Here is a 27,527-nt window from a genome sequence, read left to right as displayed (position 1 = left end):
AGTTGGGAGGATCCCCTGAAGAGGGCATGGCAGTCCACTCCAGTATTCTTGCCTGGAGAATCCCCATGGACCAGAGGAACCTGGTGGGCTGTAGTCCATGGGGTTGCAAAGAGTCGGACATGACTGAGCGACATATACATATACAAATACATATGCATGTACATATTCAATATTATCTGCTAAGTACAAAGGCCAAATATAATGATAATTAATGACAATCAAAATTTAAATTAATTTAAATATAATCAAATGTTTTAACTGTTTTCTGAAATTTAACTAGGTATTATTATTATATAATATAAAGTTTATATTATTATATTATTATATTTTTAATAATATTTATCATTATAGCTACCAATGTGAAGAATAAGTGTTGTGTTTAATACATGTTATATCTAGACTTACATATATACAAAGGCAGGAGGAGAAGGGGCCGATAGAGGATGAGATGGTTGGATGGCATCGCCAACTCAATGGACTTGAGTTTGAGCAAGCTCCAGGAGATGGTGAAGGACAGGGAAGCCTGGAGTGCTGCAGTCCACGGGGTCACAAAGAGTCAGATACGACTGAGCAACTGAAAAACAATTGTTTAATATTGTTAAGTTTTCCTCAGATGCCACGTGCAACTGTTGTAAAAACTGTTAAATATTGGATATAAAGAGTTTAAGAAAGTGAACACTCTGCTTTATGACATATTTTACTATTCAAAAACCTACTGTGGTCATGAAATTTGAGAAGAAAGATACAGTGAGCTAAATGTTTTCTTACCTATTTCTCCAACTCAAATGTTCCTCATGCTTTGACACTTTGTCCATCTCTGATGTCAGCAGTGCCACAGTCTTCTCTTCTTCATTTGGACACATGTGATTTTTGCCAAATTTGTTATTTGTGGTTTTTCTGGTTTACGGGTCCCTCTAAGGTGCAGAACTAGAGCAGGGGCCCTTTGCCCGAGTTTGAAGGCGTTAACCACTTCTCTGGGAGCATGAACTTTACAACTCTGTCTAATCACTCTCGCTGCTATCTCCAGTTCTGAGTTTATAATCCAGGGAGCTTCCAAGAACATGAAGTTCTTTCAGTGGTGTTTCCACAGTAAATTTTGCCCCAGCTCTCAGGTTCAGAAGTTGATGGGATGCCAGTTTGACCCATAATGTGGAGCTCTGACATCTGGAGGGTGTGATCACACTTGGTACTCACAATGTTTCTTGACCTTTAGAGGTGAGTCATAGCTTCAGTACATTGAATTTTCTTATTCTAGGGGAAAGAGGGATTCATTTAATCAAGCGGAACCCTTGTATCAGTGAGCCTAGACAACCTCCAAAACGTTAAGGCCTCTATGTGTATTTATTCTCTAGAATTTCTTCTCCATATCTGAGAACTGTGGTCAGAATTCAGTCTAGAGATGATCTCAAGGTCTCTACCTCCTATTTGGAAGCTGTCTAGGGATTTCTTCCAGAGAATATGTTTACAGTTCATACTTTACAGTAATAAAGATTTATTTGAATGAATACCCATCTCTTTGGGAAAGAGCTCTTTCACTAGTCAGTCAGCTATAGAAGAGCTCAAAATGTGTTGTGCAGAGAACACAATCTCTTTACCCCTCTTTCCCATTCATTAGTCAGATCCATATCATCCACATCAGTATCAGTATTTGTAATTCATTTAAGTGTATACATTCCTTTTTTAAAAACCTGGAAATGGTATCTGATGTTACTTTTCTCATGGCTATTTACAACTAATTGTGGAGTAAATAATTTGTCCACATTAAAGACATCTAAGATCCCAGGGACGGGGGAGCCTGGTGGGCTGCCGTCTATGGGGTCGCACAGAGTCAGACACAACTGAAGCGACTTAGCAGCAGCAAGATCTCAGAAGGCAGTGGGCAGAAGCACTTAAATTTTGATTGAGGCTCTCTTAACAGTACACTGAAGATGACACCCAGATAATGTCTGTCTGATTATTCCTAGCAGTCTGATGCCAAAACCCACGCCAGTCTATACAGTTTCCACATTTGGAATGGCAGTTATATGAGTAGTAGAGTATTTATATAACCATCCTGTAGAAATTAAATTATCTGAATATCCTTTCCATCCAAAAAATGTTTTAAATTTTAATATGGTTGTTGTTTTCAGTATTACAAATTGGAAAAATCTTTTAGTAAGTTTATGAATATAAAAATAATAGCTTATTAATGCCAGCTAACCACTGAATATATTTGATTTAACTTGTACTTTCAATTCTTCTCCCCATCTTATCTCTCTCTCTTTTTTCCTCTCCCTTCTCTCTCCCTTTTAAAACACATGTCAGATATTATAATGTTTTAAATGGAGTTCCTAACAATTTTACTCAGAGAGCTGTAAATATGGACAATGGAAATTACCTACATGGAAAATGGCTTATTATTTCATAGAGAATTTTTTTTAAAGTAGTTTCCTTTAATCTTACTGGGAGGAGAGTCTATGCAAAAATTTTATTTCCTGGAGTAGTCCTTTCTGAGCTGTTATGTCTGTTATGCTTCTTGCCAAAGTTCAGAAGGGCAATAGCTCTTTCCTCAAGATGGTGTGATAATGGGATGTTACATTGTTCTTGATGTGAAGCAAAGCGGTAATGCCCAAAGGTTAATTAAAATAGAGTTAATATGCTTTAAGGAAAAAAGCAAAGCCTTTTCCTTCCCTCTACTTTTGAGTCTTCCTGTTCCCACCTACCACAAAGACTTGAAACAATAGAGTCAGCAAAAATAATATTTTTATGTTCACTCTTTTTAAAAAAAATTTGTTCATCCTTCTGATATATCTTATTTTGTTTATTTAATGACTGTCTCCACCTTCTTCTACCCTGTGGATGGGTAACAACTATTAACTGCTTATTTTCCTAGTGGTGGTACCTTTGAAAACAGCCTCCCCTCCCCCACAGTTCCTTCGTGAAAACTTTAGGCCAGTCAAATGAGTTACTACGGTGGTTTTGAATCCAAGGCAGTAACAGTGTGATAATCCCAAGGGAAACACTGCCTTTTGTTTCATGAATTTCTCTGGGTTACTGATAATCTTGATTTCTGATTTTCAGCAACGGAGCAACTCTGACATCTCCATTTAGGGGCAATAATTGTAACTTTATTCATTCCTTAGACTGATGACTGCACCTAGAAGATTTTCTATCTAGTATTTTTTAGTATAATCTAATGGTGCCTCCATCATTAGGCTTATTTTCTACATTAAAAGGGAAGTGAAAAGAGAAAAGATGTAGAATTGTGATCTTGGGCATGATTACTGGGTCATCAGAAATGCTGAAGCATGTAAGGACAGAGAGGAAGTCGTTAAAAGGGTCAAAAGCACACTGTCAAAAATAAAAGGAAATAACTAGAGAAAAATGACTGACTATTAGAATAGTAACTGATGTAATTAAAATGAATGTAGATTTTTTTGGTTGGGGGATTAGTGGTAAGAAAATCACTGTAAGTAAATATGTGTTAATTATTATGCCTTGTATAATTAAAAAAATTTTTGTGTGTGGTGGTAAACATGTAAATATCTTCCTAATTGAAAGAAACACATACAAAAATCGGGGCATTTCCTTCCAAAAAGTGTTTAAAAGTGGTATGGCTTCCTTTCTGTCTGGATGGTGAAGGGAGTTAATATTAACTCCTCACTGTATAACCCTTTTAACTGCAGGGTATTTTATATTCTTTCGATTTTCATAACAGCTTTGTTCAGTCAATAGGAGCTTGCTGATTATAAGGATGAGGAAACAGTTTGAAGTGCAAAATGACCTAGTCAAATTGTCATCATTCATAATTATTAGAACCAGAACTAGAACTTCAGTCTCCTCTCATTTTCCCTGTGCTCTCTCTACTGCTTGGACTCACAGAGATGTTTTCCAAGGTCCTTTCCAGTCACATATTTCTTCAGTTTTAGTGAAGATATAAATGTATCATGATATTTTTATAGTCAGAGCGTGTTGTCCTAGATTTTAAACACAGACATTTGGAAACAGTGGAAGGCAGATGTCCTGGATACTCTGTGCTTGCTCCACAGGCACTGTCCCTCCTCCTCCACCCAGCTCTGCGCCACGGGAGACTGTCCAGAGCGAACTGCATCAAGGGGCCTCTGATTAGGTTCAGCAGGAGATTAGGGGGATGGGCCAAGAGCGAGGTCAGGTGTTTATTTATTCTTCTGCTCCTTCTCTGTGGGGCCAGAGTAGCAGTGGCTACGGTCCTTAACTGAAGGCATAGCAGATGCCATGGGTCCCCCACCCAGGTTCCTTCAGCCCTCACCACTGCTGATGTCCAGTGGTGGCTCCTTCCTGTGTAAACACCTGCCACTCTCTGCCTGAGGGCTTTTTCTGGACGTGGAAACATGCCTACTCTATGTTCAGGGCAGGCTGAAGGTTCTGGACAGTTGATGGTCTCAGGGAGCAGCCATTAACCACTGTTGTATGGGAATTGGTGGGTAAACATCCCCATATCTTCTCCCCTGGGTTGGGACAACTCTGAGCCGTGTTCTTCATCATCTCCTATGTCCCTATGGAGACTGAGCCACATTTGCACTCAGTGGCAATCTCTGCCGATCAGTGCACACTGTCTTGGCCTCCTTCCCTGCCCTGTCTCACTTACCCATCCCTTTCCAGGACCTCCTGGGATTGCTTCCAGATTAACTACTTGTGCTGAAATCCTACTCTTGAGAATGGCTTTGGGGGAACCCCAACCCAAAGTAGAAGCCACCATTCTTGTCAGGCAACTGTCTTCTATAGCCATCATTACCCTGTGGGTTCCAGGAACCTCTTCCTTCCTCCCGCTGCCCCTTTGGGCCACGCATAATCATGGATACCCATCGTTGCTACTCCCAGAGTGAGTCACTGTTTTTGTACACACAGCTGCAAAATAGGTTGCCATGTCGTCTTTATGCCGGGTGTCTAAACAATGGATATTCTTTTAGATAGGAAGAAAATGGGAATAAGAGAAGTGAACATGTAGCAGACTTCAGAAGAATACTTCAAATTCTAGAATTTTTGGAGCCACAATAATTAAATGATTGACAGCAACGCTAGTCAGGCCAGCAGGGATTATAATGCAATCACCACCATAATGTCAATAAAGGTATCAGGGTCATCTATGGGGTGCTCTTCAGGGTGATTCCTATTTGAAGAAGAGCTGGTTCTGTCCTGTCTGTGCTCTTTGGAGGCAGAGTTCTTGGAATTCCTCCGTAGTCCTATCTGATGACATGCTAACCTCATACTTCTTAGTTACAGCAAAGCTGCTCCACACTCAGCTGCCTGATGTGCTTCATTTCATGTCTCAGGCATTGCTGGGATGTTATTGATACTCACTTGTAGGAAAAGAATTTTTTAAACATGAATAAAAAATTTGGAGGGACTGCTAGGCAGGGATTTGATTTCTTGTGTGCCCTGGTTGAGAATTCCCATGTGAGGTATTTTAGAGGACATAAAATGAGTAATAACCTGTCCTTTTCCTGCAGAACTCCAAGTCTAGTAGTGACGGAGTGTGGAGGGAGGACGGGAGGGAAATTTGGGGTGGGAAGGAATGACAACACGGGTGTAAAGTGGCGGGATGCTTTGTTAAGGTGTTAGTTATTGTGAGTCCCCAGTCCCTTCCTAGCTTGTTGTTGAAATTGCACAAGGTGCCCTGAAGCGATAGAGTAATAGATAAATAGAGTAATAAGGGGTAGACCTCTGAGGGCCAGGGAAGAGTGGAAATTCTGGAGCATTGGGGAGGGGATGGAGGTTGGTGGGTAGTGGGCACCCTTGCTTGTCCTGTGGTTGTGTCCTGGTCAGCAGGATGGTTATACAGTGCCTTACGGAGACTCCACTCTAGACACCAGAGCTTCCAGCAAAGATGAAGCCCCCTCACCAGACCACCTCCATCCCCACTCAGCAATGGAGCGGAAAGCCTGTCATGTTTCAGGGTTGGACAGTGAGAATTTCAAAAGGGCTCAAAGCAGAGGAGAGAGTAGGAGTCCTCCCCCTATTTTCTAATCTATGTACTTCTCCCTGATTGTGGTGTGAACCAGGGAGGTAAGGGGATTCCAGTAATGATTGTGATCGCCTTTTTGCCAGCTCAGAGGGAACCAAGATGGGCTTAAGTTAATATAAAGAAAATGAAGGTAGCAAAACTTCTTAGGTGCCTAAACATGATGGTTTGAGAAGCAATCTGCTCCATGCTTAAATAACCAAAACAAAAAGCAGAAAATGACAGGGGCTGGCACTATGGGAGGCTATGGGATTTAGCATAGCTGTGATAAACCATGGTGTATTATTTTCTGTTTGGGAGCAGTCTCTTTTTCACAGGGCTTTTTCCAGCTAGGCAGAGGAAGGTACTGGAGGGAAGTTAAGTAGAGAAGGAGAAAGAATTCTTTTTCCTTATTGGTCGTCTTCTAACTTACTCCCTTATTATAACACAAAGCACAATAACATAACTGTACATGTGGTAGCTGGTTGTATATGAGTCAAGTGTTAATGAAGTTTTATTTCCTGGTAATTTCTTCTCCTTTCCTCTAGGTACATGTCACACTTGAGTATATCCTGTGTTGTCCATGCTGTCCATTCTCTGGATTATGGCGGCAGAAGAAGCACTGTCTCATCAAACAGACATTGTTGACACACAGAACACAGACCCTCGTGCTCCCCTGTCTGTCCCTCCCACAGATACTTTTCTCAATCAGCAGCTTTCTCTTTGCCATTGCAGAGGCTCTGGAGCAGGGAGCTCTATGACATTTCCATTTTTCCTGGAAAAAATTAAGGTGAATGGTTGTGTGGATAGGCATCGCAAGATACATTTTCTATATGTAGTCTGTATATCCTTAATTCTAAAACACGTGATAAAAACAGATTTTTAATGTTCTGAAAGTAGGCATGTGTCTTGTAATTAAATGTCAGAAGAAACCCGTCTGTTTCCAGGCAGAACTGTAAGTTATGCTGTGTTTGTCATTGAGCACATATGTGCTCAGTTGCACGGAAGATCTTTTTATCTGATCACCAACTCAACAGTTGATCGCCAACTCAACAAATTTATAACAATGCTTAATGTAGGTGTATTTTAATTTACATTCTTGATTCCCAGTTGGCTTTCGAAACCTTTTAAAGATTACAATTCAGCAAACCTAACCTTTTTTTTTTTTAATGTGGCAGGTTAGCTGTCATATGCCGAGTAATGAATTTAGGAAACAATAGGAATTGTTACATACTTTGGACTAGATCAGAAAATTTCAGAGTTGGGAGAGATTTGTATGACCAAGTCATGGGCTGAGAAGGAGTTTTATTTGAGAATGGTTCATCTAGTAAAAGGTTCTAACTTTTCCCCCTAAAATTTAAGCACATATGCAAAACACTAGCTTGGGTGCTCTGGGATTTGAAAGGATGTGTATGGGGAGGAGAGAAAAAGAATTTGTAGTCAGGCTCAAGAATCTGAAGTCAGACTCTTAAGTTGTGTATATGAGATACAGTCATGTTAGTTGCTCAGTTGTGTCCGACTCTTTGTGCCCCCATGGACTGTAGCCTGCCAGGTTCCTCTGTCCATGGGATTCTCCAGGCAAGAATGCTAGTGTGGATTGCCATTCCCTTCTCCAGGGGATCTTCCTGCCTCAGGGGTTGAACCTGGGTCTCCTGCACTGCTGGCAGATTCTTTACCATGCAAGCCACAGGGAGGCCCTGGTGTATGAGATAGATCACACTTGAAAAGAAGCTGGAAATGCAAGGCATTAAGCAAGTGCTGTTACTTAACAACTTCCCTTGTAGCTCAGTTGGTAAAGAATCCACCTGTAAGGCAGGAGACTGGGGTTCGATTCCTGGGTGGAGAAGATCCCCTGGGAGAAGGCAATGGCAACCCACTCCAGTAGTCTGGCTTGGGAAATCCTATGGACAGAGGAGCCTGGTGGGTTATAGTCCACGGGGTCGCAAGAGTCAGACATGACTTAGTGACTAAACCACCACCAAGTTACTTGGCACTTTGAGAGGAGAATTATGCTCTCAGAATTTGGAGGAGCTTGGAAGCCTTTAAAAATATAAGGTTTGAACTAGACCTTGAAGGATGAGCTGGGATAACCACGCGATTAATAATCTCAAAAGTAGAAAAAGCACTGTTATCTTTCTCTACTCTTTATTTTTTTGGGCTCTGCTGGCCCGAGATGGATGAAGGGCCTAATGTAAAGGAGTGCAGGATGCCTGGCTTTGGCTTTGTCTCGAGTTAGTCACCCCCACTAAGCTCTGCAGAGGCAGAGACATTGACAGCAACATGAATACCTCTTGCTTCAGACTGGCCTGGTATTGTGGGCTATTACTGTCTTCAAAAAATGAGTGTGTGAGCCACCATGTTAAAGTCTTGAGCATAAGACTCTAGAAGCCACGTGTTCTATAAGAGTTTCTCCTGCCTCCTAGCACTAGCAGTGTCCTGAATTAGAAATTTGTGTCCTTGGCAGTCTTGATTGCTTAGCAAGTACGGTCCAGCACTTAGGGTCAGTTAAGTGTGGTGAATTTTTCTTAAGTACAACTTGTCTCCTTCTCAGAGCTACTTTAAGTTCCCCAGGCAATGTTCCCATATGAGGGTGGTCGTCTGGAGAAGCGTAGGCATTCTCCTCCCCTTTTTATTATTTTTTCCAGGTTCTGGAACCAGCAGTCAGTTCTCCTTCCTGCCCTCCCCTGGCCCCAGGGTTTGTGACTTCTCCCCGGAGACACTTACTGGAAACTTTTTGAGCTAGTGAGGCCTGTTTTCCTTTAGACCAATGGGAATATTGTCATGGATGAAAAGATTTGAGTACTACCATTATCACATGGAGTCTATGTAACAAGACTGTTTCCGTGTCTTGGCACAGAGCCCCAGTTAACTTTGCTTTGCTGGATGTAGGGACAATGAATTCTGTTTGAACAAGACATCATGTGTAACAAATACTTTTGCAAAACCATGTCCTTTTAGCAGTTATTTTAGTAAAGATGTCCTTCAGCATAAGTTTCAGCACAATAGATGCATTTAAATACCTATACAATGCTTAACAACATATTTTTTAAAAATCAACTTTTAATTTTAGAATAGTTTTTGATTTATGGAAAAGTTATAAAGATTGTACAGAGACGACTCATATACTCCATATCCAGTTTCCTCTATTATCTTAGTGTGATCGATTTGTTACAATCACCCCTACCCTCGCCTGTCTGTAACCTTCCACTCCCAGGATAAGAACCCTCACCCATATTGTCATCTGTTTACATAATTGTCCAATGCCAGTATACATATGTAGCAGTATATGAACTATGAACCCGTATCCCCGTGGGAAACAGCTGTATCAACAGAGTCATATGTTTTCGTATGGTTCCTTTAGCCTTTAGTTTTACAAACTTCACTCATTTCCAAAGTGACTCAGGGCAGTACCCTTTTTCCTACTCTCTTCAATGAGGTTCTTTCATACATTTGTAATAGAGTTAGATTCTTTTGTCATAGCTGACATTCCATTCAGGGATCCCTTAACCTCATGGATAATTTCTTTTTTTAACTGTGTACCACAGGTTTTGACAAATATTGTCACGTATCCATCATGATACCATACTGAATAGTTTCACCACTCTAAAAAAATCCCCTAAGCTTCACTTATTCAAGACCTTCTGCCCCAGTAGATCTAGGGCAGCCACTCATCTGTTTACCATCTCTATCTAAATTTAACAAATATTTTAAAATTAAAAATTTTTTTAATAGTTGGAGATTTTATAAATCAAATGGGTTTCCCAGGTGGCCCTGGCAGTAAAGAACCTACCTACCAATGCAGGAGATGAAAGAGACATGGGTTCGACTGGGTTGGGAAGATCCCCTGGAGGAGGACATGGCAACCCACTCAACTATTCTTGCCTGCAGAATCCCATGGACAGTGGAGCCTGGTGGGCTACATCCTTAGGGTCACAAAGAGTTGGACATGACTGAAGTGATTTGCTGCTGCTGCTGCTGCTAAGTCGCGTCAGTCGTGCCCGACTCTGTGAGACCCCATAGACTTAGCACAGCACATAAATCAATCGGACTTTCATAGATAGTACTTTCTTTAGAAGTGAATATCTTTGACCTTAAAGATATTATGTTTTTTGTTGTTTGTGTTTAGTTGCTAAGTCGTGTCCAACTCTTTGCAACCCCGTGGACTGTAGCCCACCAGGCTTCTCTGCCCATGGGATTTCCCAGGTAAGAATACTGGAGTGGGTTGCTATTTCCTTTCCCAGGGGATCTTCCTGACCCAGGGATTGAACCTGCGGCTTCTGCCACATCTCCTGCATTGCAGGCAGATTCTTTAACCACTGAGCCACTGGGGAAGCCCAAAGATATTATAGCTGTTATCAGTTATTATACCTGAAACTCATGGATTTGGGGCTGGCCTCTTGAAGTAGCAATGCAATTTTCTCATTTTTAATGAAGGAACATTTCACTCATTACATCTGCAAATGTCTGAGACATTTAGAGGAATCAGGACACTTTACATGGGGGTAGAAGGATGAAAGAGGTAAAGGGGATGTTTCAATAGATAATGTAAGAGATTTCAGCTAATGCAGGAGAAGTGATGGGTAGCTGTAGCTCAGAATAGAGTGGTTATGAATCAGTTGTTCAATATGTGCTATAAACAAAGATAATACCTAGACAGCAGAGACTTTATCAAGTACTAGGATCAGGTTAGGCATTTACCTGTAGTTCAGGATCTTTATTTTAATTCTTCAGATTCCTTGTTGAGTGTCTGCTCTGCTTGATTTTGACGTGCCATATGCTCGAAGCGTGCCTTCTTCTGGTGTGACTCTTTGGTCATGTACTTCCCCTTTGGAACAGCTGGTCCCATTCTGCAACATTCAAGGGCTTCCCTGAACTCAGAGTTCAGGGCTTTCCTCCCTGACTTCCAAGGCCATTTGCTTATCCTTGAAAGAAAAAGGTATGAGTGACCCTTGGTCACACTTCACTCCCCAACCCCTATTTCAGCATGTCCCTAGTCCCACGGTTGCTGTTGAATATGTAAGATCACAGTAAGTTTGGGGAAGGGAGGTAGACAGGTCCTATGTACTGGAGGAGGGAAGGGACTTCTGTTCTCTTCAGGGTAACTGAAGTTGCCGTGGGGTTACTTCTGAAAAATAAATGGAAGGTGTTAGAGCGGGGAAAGATAAGGGACACAAGAAGAGAAGACAATATTTTATTTAATCTGAACCATATACCTAGCGTATAAGTGAAGAGGAAAGAAACTGAAACTTGGTGAGTGCCAATTATGTGCTGGGGTCTGTGATGGGAGTTCTTATATATTTATTTCCTCCTTTCCCCTACCGTGACTCTGTGAAGTAGATTTTTTAAAGAAAACTTCAGTTCACAGATAAATAGGTTCAGAGAGGCTCACCAACTTGTCTGATTTCACACAGTGAGGATTTAAATCTAGAGCTCTTTAACTCTAAAGCCCTGGCAGCACATTAAAATGACCTGAGCCCTTAAAGAGAAATCCTTGCTTGAACCTTAGACCAAATTCCAATCTCTGAGAATGAGGATGGGCATTCGTGTTTTTAAAGCACCGCCATTGATAACAATATGTATAATGTGCAGCTGGGGTTGAGAACTCTGGCTCTGCTCTGAGCAGAGCTTTTCTTGTACTCAGTCGGTCAGTAGTGTATGACTCTTTGTGACCCCCGTGAACTGTAGCCCACCAGGCCCCTCTGTCCCTGGGATTCTCCAGCAAGAATACTGGAGTAGGTTGCCATGCCCTCCTCCAGGGGACTCTTCCTGGTCTCCGGAGTTGCAGGCATATTCTTTACCACTGAGCCAGTACCTTTCCTACTCTCCTAAAAGAAGGGAAGGGGCATTTTCTGAACCAGTAGGCACTCTAAATACTCCCAGAGTACTTTTAGATCCACCCCATGCCCTGTTTCCTGTCCCTCACTGTGATTCTTATCATCTCTGAATAAGCAGGCAGATGGAGTGGGGGCAGAGGTTGTTATCAATGATAGAGAACTACAAATATGACTGAGTTAATCTAATCCATGTTTTTTTTTTAAATAAGACATGTGCACGTGGTGCTGATAGACTGTCAAGGTACAGTATCTGATACTGGCAAGAAACTATAATGATGGATATATGTCATTAAATTTTGGCAAAACCTGTAAATGTACAGGGTTTCCCTGGTGGCTCAGATGGTAAAGAATCTACCTGCAATGCGGGACACCCGGGTTTGATCCTTGGGTTAGGAAGATCCCCTAGAGAAGGGAATGGCTACGCACTCCAATATTCTTGCCTGGAGAATTCCGTGGACAGAGGACCCTGGTGGGCTACAGTCTATGGGGTCGCAAAGAGTCAGACGTGACTGAGCGACTAACATACATACACATAGAATGTAACATCAAGAGTGAACTCTAATACAAGCTATGGACTTTGGGTGATAATGATGTATCAGTGTAGGCTCATCAGTGGTAACCAATGTCTCACTCTGATGGGAGATAGCAAGCAAGGCTGTGGAAGTGACAGAATTATATATGGGAAACTTCTGTACTCTCTGTTCACTTTTGCTGTGAACCTAAAACTGCTCTAAAAAATAAAAGTCCATTAAAAGTGAAAAAAAAATAGTGTCATGAAAATTTGATATGATTTTCAAAAGGTGCTGGTAAATTTTGTTTGTTGAATATTCTTACAGCAAATGCCAAGTAGTGCTGATTTAGTATCTCGGTTTATACCAGGTGTAAGAAGATGGGCTTTGGGTGTATTCCTGGTGGGAAAAATTTTATAAATTCTTAAGGTTAGATTTTAAGAAGAACTAAAGAGCCTCTTGATGAAAGTGAAAGAGGAGAGTGAAAAAGATGGCTTAAAACTCAACATTCAGAAAACTAAGATCACAGCATCTGGTCCCATCACTTCATGACAAATAGATGGGGAAATAATGGAAACAGTGATAGACTTTATTTTGGGGGACTCCAAAATCACCACAGATGGTGACTGCAGCCATGAAATTAAAAGACACTTACTCCTTGGAAGAAAAGTTATGCCCAATCTATGGGGTCACACAGAGTTGAACACGACTGAAGCGACTTAGCAGCAGCAGCAGCAGACAGCATATTAAAAAGCAGAGACATTACTTTGCCAACAGAGGTCCATCTAGTCAAAGCTATGGCTTTTCTAGTAGTCACGTATGGATGTGAGAGTTGGACTATAAAGAAAGCTAAGCGCTGAAGAATTGATGTTTTTGAACTGTGGTGTTGGAGAAGACTCTTGAGAGTTCCTTGGACTGCAAGGATCTCCAACCAGTCCATCCTAAAGGAAATCAGTCCTGAATATTCTTTGAAAGGACTGATACTAAAGCTGAAACTCCAATACCTTGGCCACCTGATGCAAAGAACTGACTCCTTAGAAAAGACCCTGATGCTGGGAAAGAAGGAAGGCAAGAGGAGAAGAGGACGACAGAGGATGAAATGGTTGGATGGCATCACCAACTCGATGGACATGAGTTTGAGTAAGCTACTGGAGTTGGTGATGGACAGGGAAGCCTGGTGTGCTGAAGTCCATGGGGTCGCAAAGAGTTGGACATGACTAAGCGATTGAACTGAACTGAACTGAAGATTAGATTTGTTAATTGCCATACAGCATTTAACCTTTTACTTCATGTTTCTTGAAGTATGATTTACCATGTCCAGGACATCCCTATCAATTATAAAACCCCATCCTTTTGCAGTCTCCTTTTAGCCTTGAAACCAACCACAAGTAAGAACTGTTTAATATCAAAATGATATAACATTTTGAACACTGTGTCAAATGTTATGAAGAACATTTTGGTCTGTTCAAAAATAATAAAAACTGCATAGATAAACACAGGCATTCTTGAAATTGGGGAAACATGTCATTTTGCACAATAGTTACCCTGGCCATTTCTTTTAAGATACATAAAAGCAGAGTACCTCCTTTCATGAGTTTTATCAATAGACTTTTGTTTTAGTGGAGGGTTAGAAACAATGTCAAGACCAGAATGCCCATTCTCCACCCTATCCCAACCAGCTACCCCTGCCCCGCCCCTCCCCGATGCAGAGACTACCATCATTACTCTGTCTAATTAATGTTATTCCTATTTTGTAACTGTTGGGTGTATGGAGAGTGCCTCAAGTAGTCAGAACACGCTGTGGATATTTCATGTTGGATAGAGTATATAGTCCTTTTTAAATTCTACATCTAATGTTATGTTCCACAAAGAAATCTAAGAAAATCCTGATATAGCTGCCTGATTACTGTGCCACAGGGGGAAAAAAAATGCATAGTGAATATGCTGGCTTATGCTGGTATAACAACTTTTTAGCTTTGACCAGTTTGTTGTTCAATTACTTTTATTTTTCAAATAACTCTTACAAATAATCTCTTTCATCTGACTATTTGTTTCTTAAATGAAATGTTGAGGCTTCAAATTATAGCAATTAAAAAAACCCAGCTGAACCTTGTCCTCTTTCAACCCCCAAGCTGATTTTACATATTGCTACTGTCTCAGTAAATATTAAATCATGTCTTTAAAACTCTGGAACGATTCCCTGATAAAACTATTGCATATCTTCAGTTTCCCACTTTTCCACCTAAGAGTCTTTCTTATCTTTTATTGCAGAAATCTCAAACATACAAAATTGAGAAAATAGTAAATCCAATCCCCATGTACCCACTATCCAGCTTCGACAATTATCACTTCATCTGTAATCTTGTTTTATTTATACCTAATCTACTACTCCTTTTTGAAGCTAGTCTCAGACTTCTTCTGTAGATATTTCAGCATGTATTTCCAAAAGATATGTACTTTTGGAAAATAACCACAATATTATATGTGTCTTTAAAAATAACAGCTCTTTAATATTATATAATATCCAGTGTTCAAATTTCTTCAGTTGTCCTGAAGTTTCTTTTAAATTGGTTTAAATCAGGATTTCAAGGCCCAGTTACTGCATTTGATTGGTATATCTTTTCAATTTCTTTTACTCTATGGGCGCCCCATCCTCTTTTTTCTTCCCTACAACTTCCTTGTTAAAGAAATTGAGTTATTTTATAGTGTTTCCTCCAGATCAAGTTTTACTGACTGCATTCCTGTGGAGCCTTTTAACTTGTTTTCAGTGCCCCCAGGCCTCCTGTGAGCTGGTAGTTGGATCTAGAAGCGTCAATGTTGGCAAGACTGCTTCAGAAGTTGTGCTATATACCTCCATCAGAAGGTTGTCAATGAATGTTCATACCTACTTTTGTGATATAAACAATCATTGGTGATTATGCTTAGGTTTATTCCTTTTTTTTTGCAGGGAGGTTGTTTGCACAATGGTTATACTCAAATTTTTTTCTTTAATTATCTGGAATACTTGAGGGAGAAACTTCTCCCTCTTCATCAACTATTTGGCCCTTCTATTGGTGCAGTTGTGCAGCAAAGGCAGGTTAAGTGTTGATATTTTCCGTTTTTATTTACATTTTTTTGGAATAATGAATTGGTTCCAAAGATGAACAATGATTTCTTTATAGTATCATCATGAATACATGAGTGTCAATATATCTAATGTGTTTCAATACATTTCAGTTATAACATTATTGCCACTCAAATTTTTTATTACTTTGGCGCAGAAGCCACTTGAAGTTGGCTCCTGAGTCCTTTTGGAATGACCCTAGTAGTTTTAGACAGTGTCCTTTATTTCTGGTACGACAAGATGTTCCAATCTCATCTTACACACTTCCTGCCTCAGACTTGGAATTTGCCGTCTTTCCAAAGAACCTAGGTTCATTTTCGTGGAAAACACTAGAGGTCACTATCTTGTGCTAGGATAGAAGACAGTAATCTATTAAAGACTTAGGAATGAGCTCTGTGGGTATTTGGGAGAACAGTACTGTAGGCAGAAAGAGCGAAGTGCGAAGACTCTGAGGCTAGAGCAGGGGCAACATGAAGAGAACAGCAGGAAAGTCAGAGAGGACTTTGGGGAGGGGAGCAAGCTGGGGAGCAAGCCAGGTAGGAACTGGTTTATGCTTGGAGTGAGATGGGAGCCCTGGGAAGGTTTTGAGCAGAAGAGTGATATGCTTGGTTTGGTTTTAACTGAATCACTGTGAGTACTGGGTACAGAATGACTGAGCAGGATTGAGAGCAGCATCTGGGAGACCAGTGGGAAGGCGATCATAATAAACCAGATGCGAGAGGATGTGGCTTGGCCCAGTGTGGAAGCACTGCAGGTAATGAGAAGAGGGCATGTTCTGGAGGGGGCTCTCCTTGACATGTTCAGATGCTTGTCTGTTTCTCCCACATAACCTCTCACTCACTGTGAATCTTGATCATTTTTTTTCTCCTTCTAGCTTTGACAGTCTTTTTGCATCCTATAGTTCACAGGATATTTTGTAGACATGTTCTTTTTGGAACTTTTCTCTGAAACAATGATGCCCAGACAGTCATAAACCCATTATAAAATTGTTGGTTTTTACAGATATATCCATCACATCAATTAAAAGCATTTTCACCACAATAGGACAAATACCAAACCAATGTTTCTTATTAGAAATCTTTGGTATCTGGAAAAGGCATCCACTGGATTCTCATTTAGTATAACTAGTTTTTACTATAAATGGCAAATGCTTTAACTCTGAAACCTTTAGTAAGGTAAAGAAAGAGTCTTATGCAAACTCAGATTTATTAAAGCACTAAACTTTTTTGGGCGGGTGGGGTGGGCGGGCACTGTGCCATTAGGATCTTAGTTCCCCGACCAGGAATCAACCCCGTGCCCCCTGCAATGGAAGCATGAGTCCTAACCACTGGACCACCAGCAAAGTCCAGCATGAAACATTACTGAGCACAGAGTATGCTGCTGAGCACTGAACAAATAACAGAAACACCTAAACTGAAAAGAGAAAAAAAGCCCCTGCCTTTATTAAAGTATGATTAAAAGTATAGTGGAGAATATATTTTTATAGAGTAAAAAATAGCCTTTAGTGGTCACCAATTTAATAGCTTATGGAATATATTTGGAAGTAAAATGATAGCTCAGCTGGTAAAGAATCCACCTGCAATGCAGGAGACTCTGGTTCAGTTCCTGGGTTGGGAAGATTCCCTGGAGAAGGGATAGGCTATCCACCCCAGTATTCTTGGGCTTCCCTGGTGGCTCAGATGGTAAAGAATCTGCCTACAATGCAGGAGGCCTGGGTTCAATCCCTGGGTTGGGAAGAGTCCCTGGAGAAGAGACAGCTACTCACTCCAGTAATCTGGCCTGGAGAATTCCACGGACTGTATAGTCTGTGGGATTGCAAAGAGTCAGACAGGAATTAGCAATTTTTCACTTTCACTTTCAAAATGTCTTATGGTGTAACTGATTTTAGATACAAATTCTCATGTGGAAGAAACAATGTAGAAAAAGCATGAACTACGAATCAGTGAAATCAGATTTATGTTCTGCTTTGCTGCTATTTATTAACTCAACCATTCATCAAAAATCTACTAAGCACCTACACTGTGGGAGAAACTGTATCAGGTGCTGCAGAGCACAGTAGCAAGTAAGAGAGACCAGCTCCCTGCTCTCAAAGTGAACATGAACTTGTAGCTTAACATCTCCACATCTCTATCCTCGCTTAGACTACATGTCGGGTCTCTTTGAAACCTAAAGTGCTAAAGTTTGACAGCCTCATGGAGGGAGAAGGTGCCCAAACAGGCTGCCTTAAGACTTGGAAACTTACCTTCCTGTGGGTTGTCTCTTATCCGGATTTCAAAATAACTTCATAGACACCGTTTTTTAAAATGCTTTGGTCAGTCTGTATTTGGGTCACCGTGGCAAAGCCTAGGTGTGGCAATTCCTGCCTATAAGACTTCGGAGGTAGGAGGTGAAGGTTTGGAAAAGGTAGACAACTTGCATCAGCACAGCCAGACAGCTGTTCCCAGCGAGCAGCCTTCTCTGCCGTCCCACCATGCCTTCCAACCAATACCACGGTTTCTCAAGCGGCCGCAACCTTTGCTTGGGTGACCCAGTGCTCTTCTGGCGTAATGAACTCCAAAAAGGGATTGCTCACCAGGGAATCAGAAATAAGCGGATTTGTGGGGCCAGCACAACTGTTCTTGAGTCCCGTCCTTTTTCCAGTGAGTATCAAGGTAACAATTTTCTTGCTTCAAAGTTGCAAAAAGTAAATCGCTTTTTTTTATTTGCTTGCAGACAAGATACATTTTTCAAGGCTGGGGAGGGGGGAATGGATTTCTGTATCAGAGAGAGAGGGAAAATCTGAAGAGAGATCTGAACACACATTGCCTCAAGATAGAAAAAGTTACAGCCCGGGCAAGCTTTAGGGGAATGAGCTGCTGAACTCCTCGGCAAGTCTGTCCTTCAGTCAATGAAAAAGACATAGGGTTTGAGGTTCCTTCCGAAACGGGGCAGGCTAATTTAGCCCCTCCCACGATCCCGAGGGTCTGTTATATCTCTGTTCCTTGAGTACCTCTTTCACTGAGACCGACCACAGCAAGCAGAGGCTGAAAAATAGAGCAAAGAGGAAGAAAACAAAAGCTGCCAGTTATGGAAGATAGAAGGGGTAAGAGCAAAATTGATTTGATCTGAATCCTTAAGACCAGGAAAAAATAAAAATAAAAAACAAAAAAAGGAAACCAAAAGCCCAGACCAAAAGCAAGTACTTGAAAGAGCAAGAGGCAAAAAGCCCTATATACACTTTCCCACCCTCTCCTTCCGAGAGGAGGCAGAGAGAAAAAACTTTGGGGAATATTTTACAAAGCCAAGCTCCAGGGTTACAGTCAAGGGTGACTCCTGAGCAAGCTGGAGCGGCTCATGAATATTTATGAGCAATTGGTATTCAGATCTGGTTTTTTAGAGGCAAAAGACTTCTTCCGTCCCCTCACAGTTTAGGAGGCAGCTGCCTCTTTTGCAGTCCGGAGTCGTCTTGCTTCGGGTCAGTACCTCACTGCGGCGTTTGCTGGAAGATGCTGGGCTGCCTGTGTAGATTTGCTTTGTTCTCGAATTTCCTGTGTGCTTTCCTGTTGTGAAATTAGCAAAGGCTTCTCTGCCTGGAATTAGAGAAGTTAATGTGGCAAGAGGCTGTCTCAACAGGACCCCAGAGTATGTCTTGCAAAACGCTAAACCTTTCTTGGGAGGTGTGGGGGAGTGTGCATGAGTATGGGGAGTGAGGGGAGGGAAGTCTCCAAGAACAGTTTTATCTTTAAAGAGTAAGGCTTATCTGACTGACTGACTTTAGATTCTGTCTGAAAACTACGAGAGCAGCCTGGTTTGCACAGATGGTGTGCGGTCTCTGTCTTTTACCTCTTTTGGGCATTTTCTGCCAGGACAGAGAACACAGAGAGCCAGCTGCTTGCCAGCCCATGGGAGCCAGGAAGAATGTCTGCAGCGGCGTGCTTGTGTAGGATTGCAAACCTTCATTATCTCCGGTTTCTAGTATCCCCACGTGTTTTTACCACATCGAATGTGGAGGGATGGGATGAGTAGCCAATAGAGTTCTTAATAATGATAAAAATGATAGCTGTTAACATCGTCTTTCCTCTGTGCTGGGAGCCGTCCTAAGCCACTCCCCGCGACTTATAAAGTGAGTGTTATCATCATCCCCATTTCCCAGATGATGGCGCTGAGGTAGTGAGAGAGTAGCTTGCCTTGGCATCACACAGTAAGTGGTGAGTTTGGATGCAGGTGATGGACACAGGGTCCAAGGGGCTATTTCCCCATTCTGTTGCTCCAATTCAAAGTCTCCTGCTACTGCCCTGGACAGTGTCGATTCGGTTTGCAAATCTTTAAAGCTACTGGGGAAATGATATTGATGACATCTCAAGTCTGGGAAGCAATCTGTGCTTTGCTATCAAGTTTACATGCATTTTTTTCCCATTTGGTGCCTGTGGCCATTCTCTATGGTAGAGTCCAGGCATTTTTATTATTGCCTTTTATGAAAGGGCAATTACTGCCTTTTATGACTGAAGCCAAGAAGGGTTAGATGACAGGAGTCACACAGCTAGTTTTCAGAAGTCCACAGCAGACTGTCCCCTGCCTCTGGTTTCCCTTCTAACCTGCAGATGGAGCTGAGTCATCTTAGAACTTCTGTCCCCACCCCCAGACACTTTTAGTTCCTCAAGGCACTTGGGGAGCGTCTTTCCTGTTCTAGGTCGTTGCAAGACACCTGTCTCTGCCTTTAAGGCTGATTTAGCTCTCTCTTTCCCGTTTAGTCTGGAACCAAGCTGCTCCAGCTTGGTTTGAATCTAGCTCCACTGTTTACTTTAAGCCTCAGTCTCCTCATCTTTAAAATGGGGAGAATAATGTTATCTACCTCACAGGGTGTTGTGAGGACTAATGAGGGTTCTCAAGCAGGGTTCTCAGAACAGGGCCAGATGTATATAGTATGTGCTCAATAAATGTTAGCTGTTGTGCTCACTCCTTGGTTTATCTTGGTTGTTCGTCCCTCCTCTAAGCCTCCCCCAACCCTTTGAGCCTTGATTAGCCATCTGTTGGATGTTTCTCCTACCTCCGTACTCACACCTACGCTGGCGCTCGTTGTACTTGTCCATATTCCTGCTTTCTGCATCACTTCCCAACCTTCCCCGACTGCAATTTCTTTATTCACCTTTGGATCTGTAGGGTCAGGCACAGTGTTTAGCACATAATGGGTGCTCAATAAATAGTAAACAAAGTGACATTATTTTAGTTGATATTCATCTGAGTGTCAGTAGGCTGGTTTTCAAGGGGACCTCTGAGTTTGCAGTAGAATCCTACTGGTACAAACAGCTCTTTTGTGCAATATGTAAAGACACCCCTCTAAGTGAACACACTGAGAATCAAAACACATCTCTTCTAGGTGGGTGATCCTCAGAGCTGATGTCACCCTGTGCTAGCTAGGGCACCCAGTTTAGCCAGTCCAGCTCTGGCTGAACTTCAGCCCCCAGCTCCCCTTCCAGCCCAGGACCAAACTGGAGATTTCAGATGCCTCGTAGCACTACCTCATATCGCTGAACAAAACATCTGGTTGCAGAAATAGTGTTCTTCCAGCCCCATTTACAGCAGCCAAAGTCTGAGACAATGTGCTCTGGAAATGGAAGACAAACAAGTATCGCAGAGCTTGGTCCTGGATAAAATCATAAAGTACATTAAACTTGTTTCCAGCACCCTCCCTTTCTTCTTCCTGGCATACCTTCAAACTCATTTGACAAATATTATTGTATCTTCCATTTGTAAGTCCCTGTGGCAGATGTGGGGTGTAAACAATTTGCTCACAGTCTAGCAAGGAAGGCAGACATACACACAACCAACTCTAACTGAAGCCAGACTCTGCGAAGTGCTAATAATCATAGCTAACATTTTTTATTATAATTTATTATGTGCCAGGCACTGTCATTTTTATATGCATTGTCTCATGTAATCTTCACAAAAACTTCCTATGATACAGGTTTCTCCATCTGACAGCTGTGGAGGGAAGTTACCTGGCCAAGGTCACCCAGCTAGTAATATTCATAGGCAAAGGGGGGAATTTAGACCCTTGGAGTCCAGTGGCAAAGCCTGGATTCCTAATAGATTAAGTTCTCCTACTTTCCTAAGAGCCATATTAAAAGTTTCAGGAAAATCTCCTGAGAACCAGAATAGGGAGTGATGATTTTGGGGAAAACTTCTCAAAGGACGGGACACTTCAGTGGGACCTAGAAAGATGAGTAGAGTCTGGAGCCCACAGTAAGCATCTTCCAAGTCCCTCAGTGCTTAAAGACCAGTTTTCTCTCTTACCTAAACTACAGGCTAGATTTAAGAGTAAAAAGCTCTTTTCCACGTTTCTAAGTTTCAAGTAGGGAACCTATTTACATGTTCATCCTGGAAATTTGAAGGCAGAAATCCAAAGTTTGTCTTGCATGATCATTGGGCCCATTTGATAAACAGTTTTTACAAATGGCAGTGACTAGTCTTGCTTATACTTGGCCAAACCACATTTTAAGTGTATTTTCTCCCTTGTGTGGTCTTTTGCTTGCTTCTGATTCCATAGTCAGTGGTATGCCCAAGAGAATTAATGTTTAATCCCACCTGCCTGTGCAGAGTGAAGGTGAAGACTGGGGCACATCCCCTCGTCTGTTTCCTGTGAGCTCCATTCCCTGAAAAAGTTTGGAGGGAGACCAAAATTGAGGGCAGCCCTTGCAGTAAAGAAACCTCAAACCTCTGCATGGTTTGATGAAAGCGCAAATTGGCTGAGGTACTAGCTTTGTCTTGGTGAGTGTGTGTGTGTGTGCTGAGACAGTGTTTCTTATACATCAATGAGCAGAGCATGTACATCACTGTGGACCTTGTTAAAGCACAATTTCTGGTCCAGCATCTCTAGAGTGTTGGCCTGGGATTCTGCATGTCTGACAAGCTCCCAGGTGGTGGTAAAGCTGCCCTTACTTAGGCCCATTTCAACTACCATGTCATAAGGTCATTGCATGTCTTAGTCTCAGGACTTATTTTGGTACCGAACAACCAAGCCCTCCCTCCCCAGACCTCCACCCACTGAAGCTACCACTTTGAGTTACTGATCAGCTATGTCATTGCAGGATGATAGGAAACCTAATTCTTTCTTTCATCTGTTCTTTCAGTAAGTGTATATCCCAGAATTTTGCCACACAAGAAACAAATCTGAATCTGAATCACATACAATCTGTTATTACACAAAAAAGGCCCTGTGTTGGATTTCCCGAATATCTCCCACCTTTCCTCTGTGTCTCCAAGATTCCTTAAGCTGCTTTCATTCTCTGCCTCCAACCTGGGAAGTACTGGCTGCCCGAGTACTTTGCTGGGTGTCTGGAGTGCCAGAGAGCTGGGGCTAGCAAGGATCCAGAACTCTGAGACCGGGAGCAGCATGGCAGGGACACTGTCTGCACCGCAGAAGTGAGGTGAGAAGGACCCCAGACGCAAAGGAGGAAAGTGAGTGCAGGGAGGACGGATGGAATTTCTTTAGGTTTGGAAACTTGAAGGGATTATAAGGAAAAGAGAAGTTGTGGGAGTAGAGAAGGCAGGAAAGAGTTTGCCTAACATACTTCCATCCCACAGTTTTTGTGCTGGAATTTCAAAATGAATTTAGAGACCCAGGAACACGCCCTTCATAAAGAAGTATTTCCTTCTAATCCACAGAAAGGATGTGGACAATTCCTTTATATCTGTGAGGATGTAAGAAATATGGCACATACTTGCTTTAAAAAAAACAAACACATGAAATATGAATTAGAGAAGAAAAGAAAAACAATCACTCGTGACAGTATTTTGGTGTATTTCCTTGCAGTTCCTTTTTCTAGCCTGGGTTCTCTCTCTTTTAGCACTTACTAGACTAGGACTTTGCAAAATTAAGAGATGGCACTCTGATTGTGAGCTTGTGTATACAATTTTAAAGCCAGACTTCTAGTGCAGTAATAAAGGACAGGTATTTTCTGCCTCATGGCATAGTCTTTGTTAGCATAATTTTTATAGTCACATAGTTTAACAATTGGAGAAGGAAATGGCAACCCACTCCAGTGTTCTTGGCTGGAGAATCCCAGGGACGGGGGAGCCTGGTGGGCTGCCGTCTATGGGGTCGCACAGAGTCGGATACGACTGAAGCGACTTAGCAGCAGCAGCAGCAGTTTAACAATGTCCCTGTTATTGAACAGTTAGTCTGTTGTCATTTCCAGTAAACATCTTTGTGTGTGAAGTTTTTCCGTGTGTGGGGTTGCATGCTGAGGATAGATTCCCAGAAGCAGAATGACTGGATTAAAATTTGTAAAATTTTTTAAAGTTCTTGATTACTGTCAGCAAGTTGCTTTACCAAAGTGGGACCCTTCGTGCTTCCACAACAGTTCCTGTTTTGCTACATCCCTGAGAGATTAGGTTTTGTTTTTTTAATAGTCTTACCCACTTTTATGTTGTTTTAGTTTGTATTTGTTTAATTGCCAGTGAATTTGACATTTTACACGTAGTGTTCTCCTTTTGTATGCTCTCTCATTGCCTGTTTCTTACTCACTGGATTTTATGTTTGAAATTAATTTATGTGAGCTCTTGATATAATAAATATATTCAAGTTTTTATGCTATATTTGTAACAGTTTTTCTGAAATCTTAATGTTTTTATACAGAGATTTACAACTATGAATAGATCCAATGCATTTCTAATCTGTGGTGTTATATTTCCAAAAAAGTTTGATATTGCATTTATTGTCTCTTAACCCAGAATAATTTTTCTAAAGTGCCAAGTAATTGTCATTTTTATTTAATTCATTACTTTTAATTAATTTTTCATTTTATTTCACAATGATTAGAGAAATGGCTTTAATATTTCTGAGGTTTCTTTGAACCAAAGCATGTAGTGAATTTTTACAAATTTGTGAATGCTTGTGAATAAGATATATTCTGTTTATAATATATGAAATTGGATATTTGTAAATCTATCCAGTCATTTCAATTATATGGTAATCCCTCCTCAACCATAATTTTCTCCTATGTGAAATTATAGTGTATGTGCATTAACTTTTATATGCTTTTATTGTTACCTACACATTTTCATTCCAGGAGAAAGAATCCAGGGAATCACTTTTTATTATGGCTTATTAGAAAAGGATGGGGAGTGGTGATGGAGACTTAGGACTATAAAAAGAAGTAAAGTAGATGCAGAGAAGGAGTAGTTCAATAAAGTTTTGAGAATGATGAAAGAAGAGGAGACAAAGTTCTCAGCATCTTAGGCAGAAGAACTTTGTATGGCTACATAATCTTAGGAAGTATTGAAGTGTGGTGTGAATGCAAATTGCCAGATCTTTCCCTTCCAAATAATAATTGCAGGCCCCAGGTGGCTAGAGCCAAGAGGTGGATCTGGTTGGCAAGATTTAGGAGGTGAGGGTCAGAATTTCTGAACTATAAAATTGAAACAGGATTGCTCAAGCGGATAAAGACTCAGACATACATCACAAAAGACATCTGAAGCCAGGTGTCATCAGCAAAATAATCTTTTAGGCATTGCTCTGAAAAGGCAGGATACAGAGGACTTTAAAAGCGTCCAGTGGACAAGGATTGGTAAATGGAAAGTAATCGTGCAGTGGGCTTCCCTGGTGGCTCAGCTGATAAAGGATCCGCCTGCAATGCAGGAGACCCAGGTTTGATTCCTGGGTCAGGAAGATTCTCTGGGGATGGGATAGGCCACCCTCCAGTATTCTTGAGCTTCCCTGATGGCTCAGATGATAAAGAATCTACCTGAAAGGCAGGAGACCTGGGTCCAATCCCTGGGTTGGAAAGATTCCCTGGAGAAGGGAAAGGCTACCCACTCCAATATTCTTGCCTAGGGAATCTCCATGGACTGAGGTGCCTGGTGGGCTGCAGTCTACAGGGTCACAAAGAGTCGAACATGACTGAGAGACTAAGCACAGTGTACAGTACTTATACTTTCTAATGTAAGCTGTGTCAAATGTTCTTGATACCATCTTTTGCTTAATGTCTTCTTTTTTTTTTTTTTTTGCAAATAATCATAAGGGCTTTTTCATAGATTTATTTTCTTTTTCTTCTTTTTTGGTTGATATAGTAATGGTGGTAGGCTGCAAAGATTGCAGCGCTGAATCCCTGGAATTTATCAATGTTTCCTTATATGGAAAAAGAGTCTTTGCAGATGTCATTAAATTAAGGAATTTAAACCAGGGAGATTATCCTAGATAATCACAGATGGTCTAATAAGAGAGAGGAAGAAGGAGACCTGACACAGGAGAAGGCAGTGCAATCACTGTAGCAACATGTTCTGCTACTGGCTTTGGATAGGGAGAGAGGTCCACAGCCAAAGAATGGGGAATGCACAGAATGCCATCAAGCAGATGGAAAAGGAAAGGCAGCCCTGCCCACACTTTATTTTAGTTCTGTGAAGCCTATTTCAGACTCGGTAACTTCAGAATTATAAGAGTAAATGTGTGTTGTTTTAAGCCGTTGAGTTTATGGTAATTTGTTATGGCAGCCATTAGGAGACTAATACAGTAAGTATTTGATACCTGGATGTGGTGATGGCTTAGTTCATTAACCCACAGGTTTATAGAGTGTATTGAGCCACATGCTGTTCCAATCAACAGCCACGTGCTGTTCCAGTCAACTTGCAGTTCTCAAACAACTATTTGAAGTCGGTGCTGTCCCGCTCTTACAAAATGGGAGACCAAGGAATAAGTAGTTAATTGACCTTCCTAAAGTCTCTCAGTTGGTAAGTGCTGAGGTTGAGATTTGAACCCATAGTCGTAGATCTTATTATTTTGAAATATAGTTCACATACCATGTAATTAACACATTTAAAGCCTATGATTTTTTTTTTTTTGCTGTCTCGCATATAGGGTTATCGTTACTATCTTTCTAAATTACATATATATGTGTTAGTATACTGTATTGATGTTTTTCTTTCTGGCTTACTTCATTCTGTATAATAGGCTCCAGTTTCATCCACCTCATTAGAACTGATTCAAATGTGTTCTTTTTAATGGCTGAGTAATACTCCATTGTGTATATGTACCACTGCTTTCTTATCCATTTGTCTGCTGATGGACGTCTAGATTGCTTCCATGTCCTGGCTGTTATAAATAGTGCTGCGATGAACATTGGGTTACATGTGTCTCTTCCAAATCCAGAACCCCCCAGCTATCCCTTCTTTCCAGAGCTCACTTATCTGAACGTTTCAGCTCTCCCTGGAAGACCTTGCATGTGTTGGTCTCCAGAGCCCCCACAGTGGGGTTTCTAATGAGGAGCTGGCCTGAAGCATGCTCACTCCTTGGAGTTTTTTTTTTTTTTTCCTTGGAGTTTTAAAATACCTGTATATAAGCTTGCTTAAACAATTATGGAAGTGATACTTACTTTTTTAAAAAAATGATTCATTGTAAATGAACACTTTTACAGAATTGTACAGATATCACTATGATCAATTTTAGAACATTTTATAACCACAAAAGGAAACCTGGTACCCATTAGGGTGAATTTAATTAACTTCCATGTAGTTCTTTTCTCACTTTCTCTATTTTTGAGTTCTTAATTTTAGTTCCCTTCATAATGATCTGGTACCTACGAAAGTAATTTTTTAGAAGGGCATCAGTGTGGTAAGAGAGTGACAGCTTGTCTAAGTATAGATACCTTATCCCCTTCAAGTAATTGGAGGTATTCCTCTATTGTTTTGAGGAGTTTGATTCTGTAAAGAAGTTTGAGGACACTGTTTTTCAGCTTGAATATTTTTCTATTCTCTATTCCTGACTTAATTTTCACAGTAAGACAACTGAGTATAGACTTTCTGTTATAGATTTTGCTTAGAAAATGGTAAACCCTCTTGATTTCCAAATTCAGAACTTCTTTAGGGCAAGAAAGATTTCTCTGGTCATAACTTGAATCAGTGCTTGTATTTTGTTCATTTGCTTTTCTTCTTCAGTGACTTATTATTTGGATCTCTTATCTCTGAACTTACTCCATCTTTCTTCTCTTTCTTTCTTTCTTCCTTTCTTTCCTTTATTTTTCTTTGTATTTTGACAATATTTCCCTAAGATTATTCTCTATATCACTGATTCAATTTTCCTTAATTATCTCTAGTATGAACTTCCATTCAACTGCAATATTTTAGATTTCCATGAAATCGTCTATCTC

At 41.1% G+C, this 27,527-nt stretch overlaps 1 protein-coding gene and 1 long non-coding RNA gene across 6 annotated transcripts in view; one reads left to right on the top strand and one right to left on the bottom strand.

Annotated features, from left to right (window-relative positions):
• Nucleotides 1-534: 534 nt before the first annotated feature.
• Nucleotides 535-17,736, bottom strand: LOC113884530. 2 transcript variants are annotated; one of them, XR_003508899.1, is made up of 4 exons: nucleotides 17,648-17,736; nucleotides 10,658-11,084; nucleotides 769-1,251; nucleotides 535-574 (listed from the first exon to the last, which is right to left on the bottom strand). It is a non-coding gene; the product is annotated as an uncharacterized LOC113884530 (long non-coding RNA). The 2 variants fall into 2 exon arrangements; XR_003508898.1 differs by lacking the exons at nucleotides 535-574; nucleotides 769-1,251 and adding an exon at nucleotides 4,982-6,734.
• A 65-nt stretch (nucleotides 17,737-17,801) lies between these two features.
• The window catches only part of ENTPD1 (ectonucleoside triphosphate diphosphohydrolase 1), a 104,546-nt gene continuing 94,820 nt past the window's right edge, over nucleotides 17,802-27,527 (top strand). Inside the window, exon 1 of one of the 4 annotated variants that reach the window (XM_027529156.1) lies at nucleotides 17,802-18,044. In XM_027529156.1, the coding sequence (XP_027384957.1) occupies nucleotides 17,876-18,044 (169 nt within the window). In that variant the 5' untranslated portion in view covers nucleotides 17,802-17,875. The other 3 variants (XM_027529158.1, XM_027529159.1, XM_027529157.1) reach the window with 3 other exon arrangements.

This window comes from Bos indicus x Bos taurus, chromosome 26 (assembly GCF_003369695.1).
Source record: "Bos indicus x Bos taurus breed Angus x Brahman F1 hybrid chromosome 26, Bos_hybrid_MaternalHap_v2.0, whole genome shotgun sequence".
Classification (NCBI taxonomy): Eukaryota; Metazoa; Chordata; class Mammalia; order Artiodactyla; family Bovidae; genus Bos; species Bos indicus x Bos taurus.
This window is presented reverse-complemented; position numbering and strand designations above follow the sequence as displayed.